The 20,205-nt window shown below is 39.8% G+C and overlaps 1 protein-coding gene across 1 annotated transcript in view; it reads left to right on the forward strand.

Moving 5' to 3' along the window:
• Positions 1–20,205, forward strand: part of LRRC63 (leucine rich repeat containing 63) — a 35,714-nt gene that overhangs the window by 7,327 nt on the left and 8,182 nt on the right. The window contains exons 2-6 of the mRNA XM_040267239.1: positions 2,304–2,981; positions 3,464–3,532; positions 7,422–7,582; positions 14,703–14,801; positions 18,826–18,962. Coding sequence (XP_040123173.1) covers positions 2,304–2,981; positions 3,464–3,532; positions 7,422–7,582; positions 14,703–14,801; positions 18,826–18,962 — 1,144 coding nt within the window. The remainder of the gene's footprint in view (positions 1–2,303; positions 2,982–3,463; positions 3,533–7,421; positions 7,583–14,702; positions 14,802–18,825; positions 18,963–20,205) is intronic.

Genomic DNA, 20,205 nt, shown 5'->3' on the forward strand with positions numbered 1-20,205 from the left:
TTTGAAAGAGCTCAACTGGAATTCCATCACCTCCACTAGCTTTGTTCATAGTGATGCTTCCTGAGGCCCACTTGACTTCACATTCCAGGATGTCTGGCTCTAGATGAGTGATCACACCATCGTGATGATCTGGGTCATGATGATCTTTTTTGTACAGTTCTTCCATGTATTCTTGCCACCTCTTCTTAATATCTTCTGCTTCTGTTAGGTCCATACCATTTCTGTCCTTTATTGAGCCCATCTTTGCATGAAATGTTCCCTTGGTATCTTGAATTTTCTTGAAGAGATCTCTAGTCTTGCCCATTCTATTGTGTTTCTCTATTTCTTTGCACTGATCACTGAGGAAGGCTTTCTTATCTCTCCTTGCTATTCTTTGGAACTCTGCATTCAAATGGGTATATCTTAGGGACAGAGAAAGATACTCATACTAACACTAATCAAAAGAATGCTGGAGTATCTATGTTCATTGGCTTAAAAAAAAAGAAGTATTTATTCATTTGTCCGAAAGTTGCAGAGTGCAGGAAGTAGCTCCCTGACCACCGATCAGACCTGGTCCCCCTATCTTGAGAGCCCAGAGTCCTAGCCAGTGGACCACTAGGGAAGTCCTAGCTTCTTTTCTTATTTGTTGAATTTAAGAGCTCTTTATTTGGATACAAACCCTTTATCAGATGTGACATCTCTCTCCCAAGGCTTTTCTAGTCACTTTCATCTATTAGCCTTGTCTCATTTTTAGATATTAAACCACAGTGAAGTGAAGTCGCTCGGTCGTGTCCAACTCTTTGTGACCCCATGGACTGTAGCCTACCAGGCTCCTCTGTCCATGGGATTTTCCAGGCAATAGTACTGGAGTGGATTGCCATTTCCTTCTCCAGGGGATCTTCCCGACCCAGGGATCGAACCCGGGTCTCCCGCATTGTAGACAGACGCTTTACTGTCTGAGCCACCAGGGAAATCCTATTAAACCACAAGTCCAATCTAAATCGATACTTTCATCTTGCATGCGGTTAAACCTTGCCCTTTCACTCAACTCAGACTAGGTCTGCTAATTTTTAAACAAGCCCAGAGAAATACCTTGTTCTTTTGCTTCTCTTGCCTCACTCAAAATTTCTGGTATTTTCATAGGTGGGGGCTATGGGTGAAGAAGAGTTAAGGAGTTAAGAGTGAAGGTGACCATCAGTCCTGAGTCTCTGCACTGCTCCCCTCCCCTCCACCAAATGCCAGAGGGTAGAGGTCAAGTAGATTTAAGGATTCTCTTGTCTTCCTGCAGTGGGGACACAGCACTAGAAGGGCCGAATCATTTTTGTTACTCTGTAGGTGTATGAGGGTGGGGAAACCATGGTAGGTAGTGGTGAGATATTATTTTCTCCTTGTGGCATACACTTCTGTTCTCTATAGATGATTTAGACCCTAAGTTGGTTGGAAGTGGGGATAAATCCTTCTTTCACACACCTTAAGGAGAGGAAGATCAGGAAAACACAAAACACTCCAAGAGCTCTCTTCAGAGAAAGTCCCCTCTACAAATACAGATCAGCCTCTTGCCATCTCTCATGTATGAACAGCAGAGTTGGACTTGCTTGGGCCATCTCTTTGGCCAAATCTTGCCTTAACGAATCTATTATCTCATTAGAATACTGAAGTCCTCATCATTTATTGTGCTCAACTGAGACAATAGACAAAAACGTCATTTAACATTCCAGCACATCAGAAAGAGAAAGCATGATAGGATGTAGTGAATTCCCTAACGTTGCAGACACATTGCATTTTCTGGACCTCAGAGAGAAAAGAATACTTCTGGTTGTAACCCGGATGAACTTGTGGTACCTTTAGCCAGTATCAGAATGCTATCATGCTCACAAGACACCTGGGTCTGACATCTGGCTTTGAAAAGAAATGTAAATCCTTCCTCAAAGAAGTTTCAAAAGAGGAAGAGATAATGATAGATAATAAACAGCCCAACTTCAAGTCATTTTAACTTTCTATATTGCCAGATATTTTAGTGACAACTGTTCAAAAATCTCCCTTTATGTTATGCTCTTCTCCATCCATTCTATTCTTCCAAGAATAGCTCCATACTCTAACACAGTTTAGCCTTTTCAATTCTCCAGTTGTTCACTCCAACTTTATCCCTGTTAGCTAAACAAAAGTCCTAATAATTGAGTGAGTATATACAGAAACATTTTAAGAAGGTGAGGGGGGGTGAGTGGATTAAAAAAGCTATGAATGCTAATACATTAATAGTTTTGCTCCTGACACCTTGATAAACATAATCTAATTCTGCTTTCTTTTTCCTTTTTCTGATTTAGTCGGGACTGGTGAAACTAGCCTACCACGTGTACACTTCGTCCAAGAAAAAACCACTTCATTTGAAAGAGATAAAACTAGTTTTCCTGTCATTCCAAGGGATCGAGCACAAACCCCTATCAGTATTCAAAACCTCTTCCTTGATCATCATGTACAACGAACAGTGATGACTATTTCAACAACTAAAAAATCTTCTAAGCACGTCTACTGGCACATTCCAGAGACTGCTACTGGTTCCATATTTTTCCCCAGGTGTCGTTCAGCTTCGGCTCGGGTTTTTCGGAAAGAAATAAGCAAAGTGGAAGGTCCAGGGAAATCAGAAGGGCCATTAAAAATACAAAACATTTACGCCAGCATTTTAAAAGACCTTCTGATTCTCTCTTCAGAGTTCTCCAGAGTTCCAAGTGCCGCTCCTTCAGTGCCTCGTCCCAAGCTCAAGGAGGTTCACTCTGAGCACTTTTTACAAGAGAGCAACATCTATACTTTTAAGCAGCCCCTGTTTCGTTTAAGCGCAACAGTGCCGATCCCTGTACCGAGGACCACGCCTGTGAAAGCCGCGAGTCACTGGTCTGGCCGTGTACACAGCCGAACGGTGACACTCAATATTACTGATTTCCCAGGTCCCACGCTCATACCGTCACCAGTTTTACCGAGGAAACCTCTAAGACAGTCTGTGATAGGTAAATCCAATCTGGAGATGGTCGGTAATAATGGGGTCAAGTAGAGCAAAGGCAGAGGAGCATCCCAGCACATGGTGGTTCTTCCTTGGGTTTGCAGGATAGAATGATGGGATTCCTTTTCACCTGTATGTTTAATAGATGGGGCAGAATGCAGTGACAGAAATCCTGACCTTGCATGTCTGCCAAGGACAGACTGGAAACTCCACCCCCAACAAGTGGTGATGGGAACCAGATAAAGCCTTTCAAAGGATCAGAGAAGCTCATAAAAAGGAGCAGTAGGAATGAAAATGGGCCTCCGTCAGGCGCTTTTGATGAACTCTAGAAGCAGAATGCCAGTGCAGATGGATGCCTTCCTGGGTGCATTTTTTTCCCACGGATAACCTCAATTCATTAAAAGATAACAATTATAATAATGTCCTAACATCCTCAACATGAAATGTCATGCACATCTAACCATGGGCCTATTTTAATTTTTTTTCCAGAAAGCCGTGTAACAGAACATGAACATATAGAAACTGTCCCAAAGCAAAGCATGCTGAGCTTACATGAAGGTAAATAGGTTTACATTGTTCTTTAAAAAATTATACGTATGATTCTGTTGCCGTGGAAGTATTTGTGATTTTGTGCCTCTGTGTGTATGTGTGTGATTCACACATATGTCACACTTCATTATCAGTTCCTTAAACTATTTACTCAGCAACTTTTTTTTTTTTTTTTAATTTATTTGGCTGCACCAGGTCTTGGGGGCAGCATGCAGGATCTTCAGTTACAGCATGCGGAATCTAGTCCCCTGACCAGGGATCAAATCTGGGCCCTCTGTATTTGGAACACAGTCTTTACCACTGGACTGCTACAGAAATCCCCAGCTACTATTTTTAAAGTGCTGACTATAAACCCAACTTTGTATTGATGCTGGGATCATGAAAACTAGAGTATTATTAATCTGAGTGGGGAAGACTGATATGGCATCAAGACAGCTCCTTGCCATGTGCCAGCACTGTTTTAAGTGCTTTGACCTTAGTTACTGAGCAGAAACAAATGAAAAATCATGTTTAAAGAAAGATTACTTCACCCTACACCTCACATTATTTCTATAAACAATTTCACGAATAGTGTGTAGTTAACAGTTCACAGTTTTCAGGTACACAAAGAAAGACAAAATGAATGGGAACTAGCAGAAGGAGTAAGCAGTAGAAACAGACCCTCAGGTGTTAAGGGTGTTGGGTGTTTCTAAACTGGCTGCGCGCTGGACAGCGCACTAAGGGACACAGCACGAAACATCGGCTGAGACGCTAACTGAGCGTGAATTTTACCAGTTGCACAGGAGACAATTCTTAAAGTTTTCAAGCTCTGTTGAAGTGGAAGGGCTTTGATAAGCTTTCAGCTGAAGACCCAGAGGACCCATGCCTTGGAAATAAGAATGCTGTTTGAGAAGAAAGAACAAAACTAAAATAGGTTATCCCCTGCAAAACTCAAAACCAATACTTGATAAATCACAGTGATACTTCCTGTCCAGTCAAAGAAAACCTAGAGACAGATAATATTATCCAGACCCTTTAAAATTGTTATCCAGAATGTCCAGCTTTAAATTGGAAAATCACAATTTTTTTTCAACATCCTAAAAACAGGACAAAATGCCTGAAAACCAGTAGAAAGAAACAGGCAATAGGATGAGAATCGCACATTCAGATACTGGAATTTTCAAACAAGGATTTAAAAATAATTGTGATTACTATGTTGAAAAAAATAGTTGGAGAATTTTATCAGAGAACTGAAATTTTTGTTTTTGAAAATAATCACAAAATTTTAGAACAGGAAGCAAAATATAACAAATTAGTGATTCAATGGATGTGTTTAGTAGGAGATGGTGGCTCAGATAGGAGAGAATCTGCCTGTAATGTAGGTGACCCAGGTTCGATCCCTGGGTTGGGAAGATCCCCTGGAGAAGGGAATGGCTAACCACTCCAGTATTTTCGCCTGGGAAATCCCATGGACAGTGGAGCCTGGCAGGCTGTAGTCCTTGAGATCTCAAAGAGTCGGACACGACTGAGTGACTAACACTTTTCAATCTCACACTTTACGCAGAAGAACACTCCAACCATAAAACTTTCTTTAAAAAAAAAAAAAACTTTCTTTTTTCCTCAGTTGTATTGAGATACAATTCACATGTAACTCTGTATACATTTAAAGTAAACAGCACACTGATTTGAATATATGGTGAAATGAATATATGGTGAAATGATGACCACAATAAATTTAGTTAATATCCATCCCTTCACAATTTTTTCTTGTGATGAAAATTTTAAACTTTACTCTCTCAGCAACTTTCAGTATACTTTCAAATATATGTGTGTAATATCATTAACTGTAGCAACCACAGGGCTTTCTGCACACACTAGCCTTCTAGCCGCTCCCTGTCCCTGTCTGTGACATAAATTACCTTCTGGGTGTCCTCCATGTCACGTGCGTGTGTGTGCTTAGTCGCTAACTTGTGTCCGACTCTTTGCAACCTCACGGACTATAGCCCACCAAGCTCTTGTCTACGGGATTCTGCAGGCAAGAATACTGGAGTGGGTTGCTATTCCCTTCTCCAGGGCATCTTTCTGACCCAGGAATTGAACCCTCATCTCCTACATCTCCTGCATTGCAGGCAAATTCTTTACCACTGAACCACTGAGAAGCCCCTCCATGTCATAGGCCTGAACAAATCAGGTTAGCATCACTAACTTACAGAGTTTATTCCTCTCTGATGTTTCCCTCTTTGAAAGTTCCAGGTGAGTTTTAGCATCCTCAGATCCTTCAGAGATCTGTCAGGGAATTTCTAACCAGCTCTGCCACCTCCATCTCCCTACCTTTCAATCAGAAACCAACTGTGTGAGCTTAGCCATGAGTGTGGTCGGACAGAAAGCAGGCCACGGACTTATGTCTTCACTCATTCTCCATTCCTGTCGCTCTATTCCCTCCCACAAGACAAGGAATCTCTGTATCACATCATACATCTTCATTCTGTAGCTAACTTTCACATCTGTTGACCTGAAGTGGGTCTATTTTAGAAATTAACAACTGAACATTGTTTTCTCTGGTCTAGCATGCCCCATTTCTTTTCAATGAAGCATAATATAAGAGCTACTGAGATGATAAAATTTGTTGGTGCAAGTAATACAGCAAGAATGGCTGGGAATGTAAAATATATTTCAAAATATCTTCCTGCCACTCCTGGGTGTCTGCTTAAATAGGCCCTTAAAAAAAAAAAAAAAGATAGTTCTATTTATTTTTGGCCAAGCTGCATGTGGGATCTTAGTTTCCCAGCCAGGGACTGAACCAGCACTCTCTCACCCCTTGAATTTGAAGTTCAGAGTCTTAAACACTGGACCTCCAGGGAAATCCCTTGAGTAGACCATTCTTGAGGAAACGTGAAACCCACAAGGATCATGATAAAGTAAATGCAGGTGGTTGCTGTTTGGCTACTCCCAAGTTGTTTAGGTTTTTATTTTCCTTTCCCTGTGTGAGGTCTTCAAACCGAGTTACATAGGATATTGGAATCATGTGTCAAGGTGATATTAAGGAAAAGCAAGGTTGCGCCTTGGGATGTGATCTCTATCTGAGATATGTTTATATGATGCCCTGTCTTCATTTTATGAAGCAAGAAGTTGTTTGTGTAATTCATCGTAAAATCAGATATTTTTATATATAGTATAAAAGTCTGATGGAATCTAAATTATTGAGGTAGAAATCTGTTAGCTTATGGTTTTCTTTTTGAAAGACAACTGTGCTATCTGCTATTAAAAAGTTTGGTCAGTAGAACCAACTGAGGTTGGGTGGATGAAGGTTGTAGGGAATCTCGAGCATGAGGTTTGACGATTAAAAGGAATCTCTTCCAAAGGATGTATCTAGGTAACCTACTTCTGTTGACTTACCAGGCTTTTCTGGTGGCTCAGATGGTAAAGAATCTATCTGCAAGGCAGGAGACCCATGTTTGATCCCTGGGTCAAAAAGATCCCCTGGAAAAGGGAATGGCTCCTTGTTCCAGTATGCTTGCCTGGAGAACTCCGTGGACTGAGGAACCTGGCAGGCTACAGTCCATGGGGTTCCTAAGAGTCAGACACAACTAAGTGACTAACACCTTCACTTTTCACTGCCATCATAGAAACTTCCCTGGTGCCTCATTGATAAAGAATCTACCTGCAATGCAAGAGACTTAGGAGATGCCTGCAATCCCTGGGTTGGGAAGATCCTCTGGAGAAGGAAATGGCAACCCACTCCAGTATTTTCGCCTGGGAAATCCCATGGACAGAGGAGCCTGGCGGTGGCAAACAAGTCTGACATGATTTAGTGACTAATCAACAACAGCAATAATTGTTACAATACAAATACCTTTTAAGTGTCACTCTAAGTGATGACACATTTATGTTTCACGTTTGTTTTGTTTTGTTTATTTAGGTAGCATTAAATCTAAAAAAATAGACCCTACAGCGGCCCCTGTCATACAAGGTGAAGGTTTCAAGACTATTGTGGCAACACACTATGAAACCATACTAGCCATGGCCAACCTGGCCATAATAAACTGTCAAGCTCATGGAAGAAACGCACTTAATCTGAAGGTATGCCTAATACCTTATACTTTTAATGGCAATTTCCTGTTATATTGTCAGGTATTTTTTCTTTAGGTTTCCTAACTTAGGTTACTCTCCGTGGTATTGAAGGAACAACCTGAAGCGGTTGGGGTGACGGAGCTGTATAGTAAGAACAGTTTTGTGTTCTCTTGAAGTTAACTTGGTATCAATCCAAGCTAGATGCTTTAAACTTAGGATGCCAATTGAATGTTCATGATAACCATTCCTAAGGAGCTGGCTATAAAATATACACAAAAGAGAATGAGAAAGGAATCAACATGACAGATTACAAAAAGTTAATTGAATGCCAAGGAGGTAGTAATGGAGTGAACGAGGAATAGCAAGAACAACAAAATTCTAGAAAGGTAAAACCATGGTGACAGGAATGCTATCAGTGCTTATAATGGTGTCGGGGGGAGGGAGGGAAGCATGAACTGCAGGACCAAAGGGGTTTTCTGGGAAGTGAAATTATCCTGTATGATTTAATATTATCATAATGGACACATTTCATTATACATCTGTCAAGACCCATAGAATATACGACACAAAGTTTGAACTCTGACATAAATTTTGGGTTTAGGTTGATAATGATGTGCTCATGTTCAGTTCAGTTCATTTCAGTCGCTCAGTCGTCTCCGACTCTTTGCGACCCCATGAATCGCAGCACGCCAGGCCTCCCTGTCCATCACCAACTCCCGGAGTTCACTCAGACTCATGTCCATCGAGTCCATGATGCCATCCAGCCATCTCATCCTCTGTCGTCCCCATCTCCTCCTGCCCCTAATCCCTCCCAGCATCAGGGTCTTTTCCAAGGGGTCACTTCTTCACATCAGGTGGCCAAAGTATTGGAGTTTCAGCTTTAGCATCACTCCTTCCAATGAACACCCAGGACTGATCTCCTTTAGAATGGACTGGTTGGATCTCCTTGCAGTCCAAGGGACTCTCAAGAGTCTTATCCAACACCACAGTTCAAAAGCATCAATTCTTCAGTGCTCAGCTTTCTTCAGAGTCCAACGCTCACATCCATACATGACCACTGGAAAAACCATGGCCTTGACTAGACTAGTGCTAATGTTAGTAATGACTGTGGCTCAGATCATGAATTTCTTATTGCCAAATTCAGACTTAAATTGAAGAAAGTAGGGAAAACCGCTAGACCATTCAGGTATGACCTAAATCAAATCCCTTATGATTATACAGTGGAAGTGAGAAATAGATTTAAGGGTCTAGATCTGATAGATAGAGTGCCTGATGAACTATGGAATGAGGTTTGTGAGATTGTACAGGAGACAGGGATCAAGACCATCCCCATGGAAAAGAAATGCAAAAAAGCAAATGGCTGTCTGGGGAGGCCTTACAAATAGCTGTGAAAAGGAGAGAGGCAAAAAGCAAAGGAGAAGGAAAGATATAAGCATCTGAATGCAGAGTTCCAAAGAATAGCAAGAAGAGATAAGAAAGCCTTCTTCAGCGATCAATGCAAAGAAATAGAAGAAAACAACAGAATGGGAAAGACTAGAGATCTCTTCAAGAAAATTAGAGATACCAAGGGAACATTTCATGCAAAGATGGGCTCGATAAAGGACAGAAATGGTATGGACCTAACAGAAGCAGAAGATATTAAGAAGAGGTGGCAAGAATACATGGAAGAACTGTATGAAAAAGATCTTCATGATCCAGATAATCACAATGATGTGATCACCAATCTAGAGCCAGACATCTTGGAATGTGAAGTCAAGTGGGCCTTAGAAAGAATCACTATGAACAAAGCTAGTGGAGGTGACGGAATTCCAGTTGAGCTGTTTCAAATCCTGAAAGATGATGCTGTGAAAGTGCTGCACTCAATATGCTAGCAAGTTTGGAAAACTCAGCAGTGGCCACAGGACTGGAAAAGGTCAGTTTTCATTCCAATTCCAAAGAAAGGCAATGCAAAAGAATGCTCAAACTACCGCACAATTTCACTCATTTCACATGCTAGTAAAGTAACGCTCAAAATTCTACAAGCCAGGCTTCAGCAATATGTAAACCGTGAACTCCCTGATGTTCAAGCTGGTTTTAGAAAAGGCAGAGGAACCAGAGATCAAATTGCCAACATCCGTTGGATCATGGAAAAAGCAAGAGAGTTCCAGAAAAACATCTATTTCTGCTTTATTGACTATGCCAAAGCCTTTGACTGTGTGGATCACAATAAACTGTGGAAAATTCTGAAACAGATGGAAATACCAGACTACCTAACCTGTCTCTTGAGAAATCTGTATGCAGGTCAGGAAGCAACAGTTAGAACTGGACATGGAACAACAGACTGGTTGCAAATAGGAAAAGGAGTACGTCAAGGCTGTATATTGTCACCCTGCTTATTTAACTTCTATGCAGAGTACATCATGAGAAACGCTGGACTGGAAGAAACACAAGCTGGAATCAAGATTGCCAGGATAAATATCAATCACCTCAGATATGCAGATCACACCACCCTTATGGCAGAAAGTGAAGAGGAGCTAAAAAGCCTCTTGATGAAAGTGAAAGAGGAGAGTGAAAAAATTGGCTTAAAGCTCAACATTCAGAAAGCTAAGATCATGGCATCTGGTCCCATCGCTTCATGGGAAATAGATGGGGAAACAGTGGAAACAGTGTCAGACTTTATTTTTTTGGGCTCCAAAATCACTGCAGATGGTGACTGCAGCCATGAAATTAAAAGACGCTTACTCCTTGGAAGAAAAGTTATGACCAACCTAGATAGCATATTCAAAAACAGAGACATTACTTTGCCGACTAAGGTCCATCTAGTCAAGGCTATGGTTTTTCCTGTGGTCATGTATGGATGTGAGAGTTGGACTGTGAAGAAAGCTGAGCACCAAAGAATTGATGCTTTTGAACTGTGGTGTTTGAGAAGACTCTTGAGAGTCCCTTGGGCTGCAAGGAGATCCAACCAGTCCATTCTGAAGGAGATCAGCCCTGGGATTTCTTTGGAAGGAATGATGCTAAAGCTGAAGCTCCAGTACTTTGGATATCTCATGCGAAGAGTTGACTCATTGGAAAAGACTCTGTTGCTGGGAGAGATTGGGGGCAGGAGGAGAAGGGGATGACCCAGGATGAGATGGCTGGATGGCATCATGGACTCGATGGACGTGAGTCTGAGTGAACTCCGGGAGATGGTGATGGACAGGGAGGCCTGGTGTGCTGCAATTCATGGGGTCGCAAAGAGTCAGACACGACTGAGCGACTGAACTGAACTGAACTGAATGTTAGTAATGTTCAAAATTCTTCAAGCTAGGCTTCAACAGTATGTAAACCGAGAAGTTCCAGATGAGCAAGCTGGATTTAGAAAAAGTTGAGGAACCAGAGATCAAACTGTTGGATCATAGAAAAAGCAAGGGAATTCCAGGAAAAATCTTCTTCTTCATCGACTACGCTAAAGCCTTTGACTGTGTGGATCACAACAAACTGTGGAAAATTCTTCAAGAGATGGGAATACCAGACCACCAAACCTGCCTCCTGAGAAACCTGTATCCAGCACAAGAAGCAACAGTTAGAACCAGACATGGAACAAGGGGCTAGTTCAAAATTGGGAAAGGAGTACGTCAAGGCTCCTTGTATATTGTCACCTTGCTTATTTAATTTCTATGCAGAGTATATCATGCAAAGTGCTGGGCTGGATGAATCACAAGCTGGAATCAAGATTACCAAGAGAAATATCAACAATCTGCAGATGATACCACCCTAATAGCCGAGGGTGAAGGGGAAATAAAGAGCCTCTTGATGAGGGTGAAAAAGGAGTGAATAAAGTGGTTTAAAACTTAATGTTCAGAAAACAAAGACCACGGCATCTGGTCCCATCACTTCATGGCAAACAGAAGGGGAAGAAGTGGAAACAGTGACAAATTCATTTTCTTGGGCTCCAAAATCACTGTAGACTGTGACTTCAGCTACAAAATTAAAAGACACTTGCCCTTGAAAAACCAGCTGTGACTAGCCCATATAGTGTATTAAAAGAAGAGACATCACTCTACTGCCAAAGATCTGTATAGTCATATATGGATTTGAGAGGTGGACCATAAAGAAAGCTGAGAGCTGAAGAATTGATGCTTTCAAACTGTGATGCTGGAGAAGACTCTTGAGAGTCCATTGGACTGCAAAGAGATCAACTAGTCAGCCCTAAAAGAAATCAACTCTGAATATTCATTGGAAGGACTGATGCTGAAGCTGAAGCTCTAATACTTTGGCCACCTGATGCAAAGAGCTGACTCACTGGAAAAGACCCTGATGCTGGGAAAGATTGAGGACAGGGGAAGAGGACAAAAGAGGATGAGATGGTTGGATGGCATCACCGACTCAGTGGACGTGGGTTTGAGCAAAATCCCAGAGATAGTGAAGGAAAGGGAAGCCTGGCATGCTGCAGTCTGAAGGGTTACAAAGAGCTGGACATGACTTAGCTACTGAACAATAGCAACGTTAGCCCATTGATTATAACAAAACATACTGCTGTGTGAAATGTTGATGTTGGGAGATACACTGCTATGTGTGGGGAATAGATATGTGGAAAAGAAAGATCTCAAATCAACAACCTAACTTTGTACTTTAAGGAACTTGAATAAGAGAGCAAACTAAACCCAAAATTAGCAGAAAGAAGGGAACAACAGATTAGAATGGTGATAAATGAAACAGAATAGGAAAGCAAGAGAATCAAAGAAACCAAAAGTTAGTTCTTTGAAAACATCAACAAAGTTGACCTTTAGCTAGACTAAAAAAGAAAGAAAGTACAAATAAATAAAATCAGGAATGAAAATGGAAAAGTTACTACTGGCTTCAGTAAATGGGGTTATAAGTAAACACAGAAGTAAGTGGTATTATAAGAGAACAGTAGGAAAAATTATATGCCTGCAAACTAAATATCCTGGATGAAATGAAACATTTTCTAGAAAATCACAAATTAACAAGACTGACTCAACAAGAACTAGAAATTTGAGCAGACCCCTAAAAAGTAAATAGATTTAATAAATAATAAAAAACTTCCGAACAAAGAATGCAGGACCGAATGGCTTCATGGGTGAATTTTGCTGATTGTTTAAAGGAAAATGAACATCAATACTTCTCTAAAACTTCCAGAAAATAAAAGAGGTAGGAACACAACCCAATTCCACTGCTGAATAGGGGAATTCCACCCCACAAAACAATTCTTGGACACCAGCTGGGAGTTCTACAGTTCTACTCAATTCTGACAGTATCTATCCAGAGATAACGTTGGGTTCCCCAGGGAAAGTGCTCAGTCCGGCAAGACCGCCCTCCACTTTGGACACCAATCACAAGCCCAGGATGTTGACCTGCGATTCTGACCAACCAGCTACAGACTGGAGGTTCCAAGGACCCCCTCCAACTCAGGATGCCAATCGTAAGTTGTTACCTATACTTCTGACCACGTCCATGCTAAATCGCTTCAGTCATGTTGGACTTTATGCGACCCCATGAACTGTAGCCTACCAGACTCCCCTGCCCATGGGATTTTCCAGGCAATGATCCGGGAGTGAGTTGCCATTTCCTCCTCAAGGGGATCTTCCCACCCCAGGGATTGAACTTGCAGCTCTTACGTCTCCTGCACTGGCGGGCAGATTCTTTACCACTAGTGCCACTGGGAAGCCCCATACTTCTGACTGACGGGCCATAAATCAGAAATTCTCACAACCCGCTTCTTAGCTTCCGTTAATTTCCTAGAGTAGCTCACAGAACTCAGAAAAGCAACTTACGTACTTGATTACTGGCTTACTACAAAGGATATTAAAGGATATGAAAAACAGCCAGATGAAGATACATAGGGGAAGATATGAAGAAAGGGCCCAGAGGTTCCACATCTTCTCCACGTGCTGCTCTCCCCAAATCTCCATGCGTTCACCAGCCTGGAACGTTCCACACTCTGTTCTTCTGGTTTTACGGAGGCTTCATTCATGGGTTTCATTGACTAAATTTTTGACCATTGGCGACTGAGCTTAGTCTTTAATTGTCCCCCTCTTCAGAGGTGAGGGGATTGAAAGTTCTAACCTTCTAATCACATGGTGGGTTCCTCTAATAACCAGTCTCCATCCTTAGAAGCTTTTCAAAAGTTACTGCATTTACATAAAGACAGTTGTGCTATAAAGGGGTTTGTTATGAATAACAAGACACTCATTTTGCCTTCATGGCTCTGAAACAACTTCAGGAACTGAAGATAAGGAAATAACTATTATGGCAAAAAATGTTCCCATTGCTCTTATTGTCTAGGAAATTCCAAGGGTTCCGGGAGCTAGTAGCCAGGAACCATGGATGAAGTCCAACTATATATAAGAAATATATTTCGGTCTTTCAGATGACCAAATATATTTTCTACTAAGTAAAAATATCACAATCCAGAACACATTTTATGCTATCAGTATAACCCAGATATCAGAGGAAGCTGAAGACACCACAAGAAAACTATGGATCAATACCCTTTGTTAATTAATTAATAAAATTGCTAAATCCATGATATGATTAAGAAAAAAAGAAACTTTAAACACAAATTCAAAACTTAAAAAGGAGAAATCACCACATTTTCTCAGACATTAAAATAGAAAATAATGAAATAATAACAATATTTTCCCAATAAATACAACAACTGTGATAAAATGGAAAAATTTTAGTCCAAATTAAGGCATACATTTTCCTAAGTCAGAAATTAGCATATTTAGGCAGTTAAAAATCTTAGATAGATGTTAGATTAATAAAAAGATACCAGAGAAATAGAAGTAGAGACATGAAAAATAGGGGGTAAAGAGAATTAAATATAAAATATATTTATTTATTTCAGCATGTAGTGGACAGTCAATAAGTGTTTGCTTGTTATTAGTTGAAATAATGCCTGTCACACATACAACACTGTATTTATTACATGCATAAATACTTGGTAGTTTTTCTATTTTGTTTATTTACATATTTAAGAAATTATTATCGTGAAAGGCTAAAATAAATGAATGGAAGATTATTATAGGCTTGCTAGTATGTCAAACATTGTCATTTCATTTATGTGCTCATCTTTTTAAACTCTTGTATAAAATATTTTGTGTGTGGTAAATAATTAACTTTTTCTCTTGTCACTTTCCTCTAGGGCTTTTTTCTCCTAAATTGTCCAGATCTAACACCTTTGGCTTTCCAGTTGATATATCTTAATTTATCATATAATAACATCTGTGACTTTCCCACAGAAGTAAGTCCATTTTATTATTGTATCGATTGTCATAATTTCTTACTATTTATAATAATTATTAGTTTAAAATAGACACTTATGGCACCCTGGAGTTACTGTAAAGTAAATGTATTTTGGATTGCATCCAAAAAGGCTTACTTTCAAAAGTACCAAAAGTATAGTACATTTTTCTTAGGAAGTCCTGACACAATCTTCAAAGACTGTGTTATAGTCTGGTTCTCAAATATGTTCTCATAATTAAACAATGCATGTAAAATTATTTTTTTTCTGATTCTGAATAAAATCTAAGATATACCTTATCTGTGTTAATTGGAAGCTTTAAAGACAATCTTTAGTGACCAGATAATATGATGTTGTAACAAGTATTAATTATCATAGGCTGAAATAGGATAATCTGCTCAGTAAAACATACAAGGATAATCAGATATGGGAAGAGGTAATTCAGTGTCATTTTATATAAATACGTCATTACGACTAATGAGGACAATTATAGCCATTACTTTCTCCAGGGGGTCTTCCCGATCCAGGGATCAAACTCAGGTCTCCTGCACTGCAGGCAGATTCTTCACCATCTGAGCCACTAGGGAAGTTCAGGACAGATTATGTTTTCTGTGTCTTTCAGTCCAGTTCAGTTCAGTTCAGTTACTCAGTCGTGTCCAACTCTTTGTGACCCCATGGATCGCAGCACGCCAGACATCCCTGTCCATCACCAACTCCCGGAGTTCACTCAGACTCATGTCCATCGAGTCCATGATGCCATCCAGCCATATCATCCTCTGTCGTCCCCTTCTCCTCCTGCCCCCAATCCCTCCCAGCATCAGAGTCTCTTTCCAATGAGTCACCCCTTCGCATCAGGTGGCCAAAGTATTGGAGTTTCAGCTTCAGCATGAGTCCTTCCAATGAACACCCAGGACCGATCTCCTTTAGAATGGACTGGTTGGATCTCCTTGCAGTCCAAGGGACTCTCAAGAGTCTTTTCCAACACCACAGTTCAAAAGCATCAATTCTTCAGCACTCAGCTTTCTTCACAGTCCAACTCTCACATCCATACATGACCACTGGAAAAACCATAGCCTTGACTAGATGGACCTTTGTTGGCAAAGTAACGTTTCTGCTTTTTAATATGCTATCTAGGTTGGTCATAACTTTTCTTCCAAGGAGTAAGCGTCTTTTAATTTCATTGCTGCATTCACCATCTGCAGTGATTTTGGAGCCCAAACAAAGTCTGACACTGTTTCCACTGTGTCCCGATCTATTTCCCATGAAGTGATGGCTTAGTTATTGTTTAATTGGTCATAGGGTATTTTATTGTTTCATGAATTGATTTCTAAAATATTGACTTTTAAAGTGAATTGATTTCCAGCAAACTGACTGCTTTCTGTTTCAAATATGCAGTATTGAAAACATACATTTTCATAATTTCCCTATAATATTGTGTTTTGCCTTTTCATCCTGTTCATGGGGTTCTCATGGCAAGAATACTGGAGTGGTCTGCCATTCCTTCCTCCAGGAGACCACATTTTGTCAGAACTCTTCACTATGTCCCATGGATTAGATGGTTGATAGCATCACCGACTCAATGGACATGAGTTTGAGCAAAGTCTGGGAGACAGTGAAGGACGGAGAAACCTGGCTTGCTGCAGTCCATGGAGTCACAAAGAGTTGGACATGACTTAGCAACTCAACCCTGCTTATTTAACTTATATGCAGAGTACATCATGAGAAATGCTGGACTGGAAGAAGCACAAGCTGGAATCAAGATTGCCAGGAGAAATATCAATAACCTCAGATATGCAGATGACACCACCCTTATGACAGAAAGTGAAGAGGAACTAAAAAGCCTCTTGATGAAAGTGAAAGAGGAGAGTAAAAAAGTTGGCCTAAAGCTCAACATTCAAAAAACAAAGATCATGGCATCTGGTCCCATCACTTCATGGGAAATAGATGGGGAAACAGTGGAAACTGTGTCAGACTTTATTTTGGGGGGCTCCAAAATCACTGCAGGTGGTGACTGCAGCCATGAAATTCAAAGACGCTTACTCCTTGGAAGAAAAGTTATGACCAACCTAGATAGCATGTTGAAACTTTGCCAACAAAGGTCCGTCTAGTCAAGGCTGTGGTTTTTCCTGTGGTCATGTATGGATGTGAGAGTTGGACTGTGAAGAAAGCTGAGCGCCGAAGAATTGATGCATTTGAATTGTGGTGTTGGAGAAGACTCTTGAGAGTCCCTTGGACTGCAAGGAGATCCAACCAGTCCATTCTGAAGGAGATCAGCTCTGGGATTTCTTTGGAAGGAATGATGCTAAAGCTGAAACTCCAGTACTTTGGCCACCTCATGGGAAGAGTTGACTCATTGGAAAAGACTCTGATGCTGGGAGGGATTGGGGGCAGGAGGAGAAGGGGACAACAGAGGATGAGATGGCTAGATGGCATCACTGACTCGATAGACGTGAGTCTGAGTGAACTCCAGGAGTTGGTGATGGACAGGGAGGCCTGGTGTGCTGCGATTCATGGGGTTGCAAAGAGTCGGACACGACTGAGCAACCGAACTGGACTGAACTAGTGACTCAACAACAAATGTGTCTTTATTTTTACTAGAACAGTTACTTTTTCTTCTTGAGTATGTCACACTAGTTTGCTTAATTTGACTAAGACAAATTGACAAGAATTCCTGAAGAGTATAGGGATCTTAGTTCTTCATGTTAATTTTAACCTTTCTTCTAAACAAGTTATATGTGAGACATATAGATCTGTCAAAGAATACTTTAACCACTAAAATGTATAACTGTATGGGAGATTTTCTGTTGTAAAATATAAAGTGCTCATTTTTAAAGTGATAGAAATAAGTAGAACTTGCCGTTAAAAGGCAGATCCATGTTGTATAGCTATAGATAAAATATTCCAATGAAAATGGCAATATCCAGACTTGGAAGTGCTTTACTAGGGGCAGGCAAATGATGCCAAGTTATTATCTTAGTGTAAAAGAAATGAATATGGAAGACCAGAGGCTGGCATAAATGTGGTGACTGGATTCATTACAAGTTTCATGAAAAATTCAAGGTGGTAGATGCTGGCAGAGGACAGAGCCTAGTGGATAGTTTAGGATAGAAAAAAGTAAAAGCAAAAATGGTAAATGTAACAAACCATACAAATATTTACTTGGTCTCCTTTCTTCTCTTAGCCACAAAATCACATATAGTGGTAATTAAATAATGTATTGTTAGGTCTGTAACATATATGAATGTAGTATGTATAACAATTATAGTACAAAAAAAGAAGAGGGAATAGAGCTATTTAGTAACATTTCCATATCTCACTGGAATTAGTGTAAATCTGAAGTAGATTCTGATAAGTCAAGGTGTATATTACAAGCCTTAGAGCAATCACTAATAACTGGGGAGAATATAGTGGGAAAAAAATCATTAAAGTAATTAAAATGCTATACTATAAAATACTCAGTTGATGCAGACAAAGACAGCAGAGGAGGAACAAAAATGACAAGACATATGGAACACTGTAAGTTAAACTGTGATGTAAACACAACCATGTCAATAGTAACATTAAATGTGAATGCATTCAAACACCCCAGTCAAAACTACAGTGTGTCAGACTGGATTTAAAAAAACAAGCCCTGGTGATATTCTGTCTAAAGTAGATACACTTAAGAGAGAAAGAGACAAAGAGGTTAAGAGTAAAAGTACAGAAGATACATCACACAGGTATCGCTTTCATTCCTCATTCTTTGCATAGTTGCTTCTTACAAAACCACGAGATTGATTAAACAGGATGATTTCCCCATTTAGAAAAGGAACATTCTTGAGTCAAGGATATATAAGTATAGTAGCTACACTATCTTACCAGATCATAGATATGAATGAGGGTTAGTTATTTTAAAGGCTTAGCAAAGGTACTTATTGAGATATGTGATATATTGAGAAAAATGAGTGTAAGCTACTGATTTTTCTGCTTTGGTCCAAAGGGTTTATTGTCCTACTCATGTTTATTTCTGTTTTCTATTCCTTAGGTATACTGTCTTAAAAATTTACAAATACTGAATCTGAGAAATAATCCTATCAAAGAAATCCCTTCTACAATTCAACAGCTTAAGGTCCTTAAATCTTTGAATGTTGCTTTTAATTTGATTACCACTCTTCCACCTGGGTAAGGTTGATAGTCTGAGATTATAAACACAGAAAATAAAGAATTTATAATTTAGAAAATGATCAATCTCCCTTTTGAAAGCAGCTAGCTACTTTTGAGCCATTTGATAATAATTCTTCTGCTCCCATTAGGGGACCTGATTCTTTTTATCTTGTTAAAAAAAAAACAAACCTATAAGCTGCATTGATGGCAATTGATGTGGGGGTGGTGACTGCACATCTAGACATGCATTATCTGAGTGTGGATGACATCATCTAAAGAAGCTCAGGGGAGAGCCTTACACCTATCCCTGGGGAGCCTCTTTGGATATGGAAAGAACTCTGCACTTGGAATTAAGAATTCTACCCTTATAATTGAGAATTCTCTATTTGATCTGGAGAAAATCACTTAACCATTCTAGACCTCAATTTCCTAATCTATAAACTAAGAATCTACCTGTATGATATCTCAGATCCTTTAAACTCCAATGAGAATGTTGACATATGGATATAAAAGAGATGGATTTTTTTTTCCACATATGGACTGGTAACTGTTTAACTCCTAATGAAAGTTTTGAACCAAAACCCTAACCAAATGCCAAAACAAGGTATTTCTTCTAGTTAGATTTTAACAAACTGAATGTAAGTTAAGCACAAAAAGTTAAGAGCACAGGGACTCTTAAAGAGTTGAACAGTGTTTTGCAAAAGAGGGTTCTTATAGTAATTAAGAATGTACATCAAAATTTGTTTATAAAATTGTTCATCTGCCATTGTTTGCCATTAACAATCCAACAAGATCCATATTCATACATTGTAAAACTATTCAGTCATTTAAAAAATTAAAAAGTATATAAAAATTGTATCATTACTGTGTAAAAATACTTATACATATAAGTAAGTATAAGTATTATATAATAATCTTGCCTCTTGAGAAATCTGTACGCAGGTCAGGAAGCAACAGTTAGAACTGGACATGGAACAACAGGCTGGTTTCAAATAGGAAAAGGAGTACGTCAAGGCTGTATATTATCACCATGCTTATTTAACTTCTATGCAGAGTACATCATGAGAAACGCTGGACTGGAAGAAACACAAGCTGGAATCAAGATTGCCGGGAGAAATATCAATCACCTCAGATATGCAGATGACACCACCCTTATGGCAGAAAGTGAAGAGGAACTAAAAAGCCTCTTGATGAAAGTGAAAGAGGAGAGTGAAAAAGTTGGCCTAAAGCTCAACATTCAGAAAACGAAGATCATGGCATC

This window comes from Oryx dammah, unplaced genomic scaffold, assembly GCF_014754425.2.
Source record: "Oryx dammah isolate SB20612 unplaced genomic scaffold, SCBI_Odam_1.1 HiC_scaffold_24, whole genome shotgun sequence".
Lineage (NCBI taxonomy): Eukaryota > Metazoa > Chordata > Mammalia > Artiodactyla > Bovidae > Oryx > Oryx dammah.